This window comes from Myotis davidii, unplaced genomic scaffold, assembly GCF_000327345.1.
Source record: "Myotis davidii unplaced genomic scaffold, ASM32734v1 scaffold207, whole genome shotgun sequence".
Taxonomy (NCBI): domain Eukaryota; kingdom Metazoa; phylum Chordata; class Mammalia; order Chiroptera; family Vespertilionidae; genus Myotis; species Myotis davidii.
In genome coordinates, this window is record NW_006298349.1 from 1,324,642 (window position 1) to 1,324,942 (window position 301).

A 301-nucleotide genomic window follows, 5' to 3' on the forward strand; every position below is an offset into this window, starting at 1 on the left:
CCCCGGCTGTGGGCGGGCGGCGGCGGCTCCGGCTTCGCCTGGGGGGCGGGCAGGGTGAGGACCGCGGAGGGTCTGGGGAGCGTGGCTGGGGCAGGAGGGACAGTGCTCTTCCCACCCTCACTGGGGGACCCCACGTGCCCGGGCCTCAGGCTTTCTCTCTATAAAATGGGAGGTGGGACATGTTGGGCTTCTTCTGACCCAGTCCTGGGGTCAGAGGGTATCGCTGGGAGCCAGGCAGGGGCCACGCCACAGGCCCCACCTGGCTGTCCTCGAAGACAGGGCTGTCGGGCTCGGAGTCGCT

General features: G+C 70.1%; 1 protein-coding gene across 1 annotated transcript in view; it reads right to left on the minus strand.

Moving 5' to 3' along the window:
• SREBF1 (sterol regulatory element binding transcription factor 1) overlaps window positions 1-301 on the minus strand; it is a 14,071-nt gene that overhangs the window by 7,008 nt on the left and 6,762 nt on the right. The window contains exon 8 of the mRNA XM_015570618.1: window positions 260-299. Coding sequence (XP_015426104.1) covers window positions 260-299 — 40 coding nt within the window. The remainder of the gene's footprint in view (window positions 1-259; window positions 300-301) is intronic.